We start from the raw sequence: 1,896 nt of genomic DNA, 5'->3' as shown, positions 1-1,896 counted from the left end.
CCGTCATGCCAGGTCACGCAACCCACCACTGCAAAGAACCCTGGCCGCCCAAACCGACAACGACCGCCCAACAAACAACACACAAATGGCCACCACCCACGAAAATCGACGACCAGCACCCACGAAAGTCGACGCACACGCCCATGGCACACCCACCGCAACGCAACAAGGATGCTGACGGCGCACGACGACACACAACGTCGTCACGGAACAACTACAACCACCCCGGCACCACAAGAACGACGCGGCAGCGCCACGTCACCAACCCCCAGCAAACACACGACATCGAAGGAGATCGACGGCAGGCGAGGACGACGGTGACGAGGTTGTGCCGTACCCAGCCTGGTAAGCAGTCACCACCCCAGCTTTTTCCCTTCTGACACCAATGAGGTGCCACGTCGCTAGCTGCGACGTGGCAACCGGACGACGAACGACGACATCGGTCGTCGTTCGTCGTCTTTGTTTCGCCTGGCGGACCACGACGACTGCCCTAAAAATGAAGACGACGATGGATGAAGGTGTGGGTGGTGGACCACGGACGAAGATGAACGCCCACGGACGACCACCAACGACCGCGAGCGCCCACCAACGACCACGAGCGCCCACCAACGACCACGAGCGCCCACCAACGACCACGAGCTCCCACCAACGTCCATGACCACCCGCGCGAACGTCCACGAGCGCCCACGAACGAGACGAGGGCGACCCGCCCACGAACGTTTACAACCGCCCACAAACGAAGGCGACCGCCCGCCAACGAAAACGACCGCCTGAACGGACACAAGCAATGACGAGCCTAGGGGAGCTCCCCCCCTCCATCACTCCTTACCCCTCCCCCTCTCCCCATCACTCCCTCCCTCCTCCATCACTCCCTACCCCTCCATTCCCTCACTCCCTCTCCCATTCTCTCACTCCCCCTCCCATTCCCCCTCTCCCTCTCTCTCACTCCCTCCCACTGCACACCACTCCCCCTCTCCCTCATTGCAGCACTCCCTCTCCCTCTCTCTTATTGCCTGGCACCCCTCCCTCATTGCCTATAACCCCCTCATCCCCTCCCTCATTGCCTAGAACCTCTTCCCCCCCCCCCTCCATCATTGCCTACCAGCCCTTTCCCCTCTCCCTATTGCCCACCAAACCCCTCCCCCTCCCCTTCTCTTTATTTCTGTATTTAATGAATGGTCTTTGTAGTAATGTAAATCTATGTAGTTTCATTCAATAAATTGCACCTTTGTCTTCTGCAAGATCTAGTTAAAAGTTATATGTCAAAAAATATATCCTGTTCAGGATATAGTTCAAAAATGTACCTTGGTAATATATCCTGGTTCAAGATATAGCTTAAGAATATATCTTGGTAATATATCCTGGTTCAATATCTTGTTGAATATATATCTTTGTTCAAGATAAAGTTGAAAGATATATCCTTGTTCAAGATATAGCTTGAGAATATGTATTGGTAATATATCCTGGTTCATTATCTTGTTGGAAATATATCCTGGGTCAGGATATAATTGAAATATATGTCTTGTGAATATATCCTTGTTCAAGATAAAGTGGAAAGATATATCTTGGTTCAGCATCTAATTAAAATATTCATGATATAGTTCAGAAATTATGTATCTGGATTCATGATATGGTTAAAATAGATCTTGGTTCAGGATTTAGTGGAAAGATATGTGTGACTCCATACTATGACATTGGTGAACAGAATTTGTTAGAGGAGAATGGAATTTGTTGTCAATAAAGTTACAATGAAGAGTCAAGAGAAAGAGGGAGGAAGGCAGGGAGAGGAGAAGAGGAAAACAGGGAGAGAGGAAGAGAAGGAGAGAAACAACAAAGAACTTGGTGAACTCTTGTCTGTGAAAGTGGGGTGGGAGAGATGTTTGATATCACATGCAG

General features: G+C 50.3%; 1 protein-coding gene across 1 annotated transcript; it reads left to right on the top strand.

Annotated features, from left to right (window-relative positions):
* Window positions 1-787: 787 nt before the first annotated feature.
* Window positions 788-1,239, top strand: LACBIDRAFT_298790 (uncharacterized protein; the record flags this gene model as incomplete). The annotated part of the gene is made up of 1 exon (XM_001890696.1): window positions 788-1,239. One exon carries the CDS (start codon window positions 788-790, stop codon window positions 1,217-1,219), a length of 432 nt encoding a protein of 143 aa, XP_001890731.1. The 3' UTR covers window positions 1,220-1,239.
* Between the last annotated feature and the right edge of the window lie 657 nt (window positions 1,240-1,896).

The sequence above is a fragment of the Laccaria bicolor genome, genomic scaffold (assembly GCF_000143565.1).
Source record: "Laccaria bicolor S238N-H82 LACBIscaffold_152 genomic scaffold, whole genome shotgun sequence".
In the NCBI taxonomy this organism is placed as follows: domain Eukaryota; kingdom Fungi; phylum Basidiomycota; class Agaricomycetes; order Agaricales; family Hydnangiaceae; genus Laccaria; species Laccaria bicolor.
The sequence above is the reverse complement of the archived record's forward strand: the minus strand, read 5'-3'. Positions and strand labels throughout refer to the sequence as shown.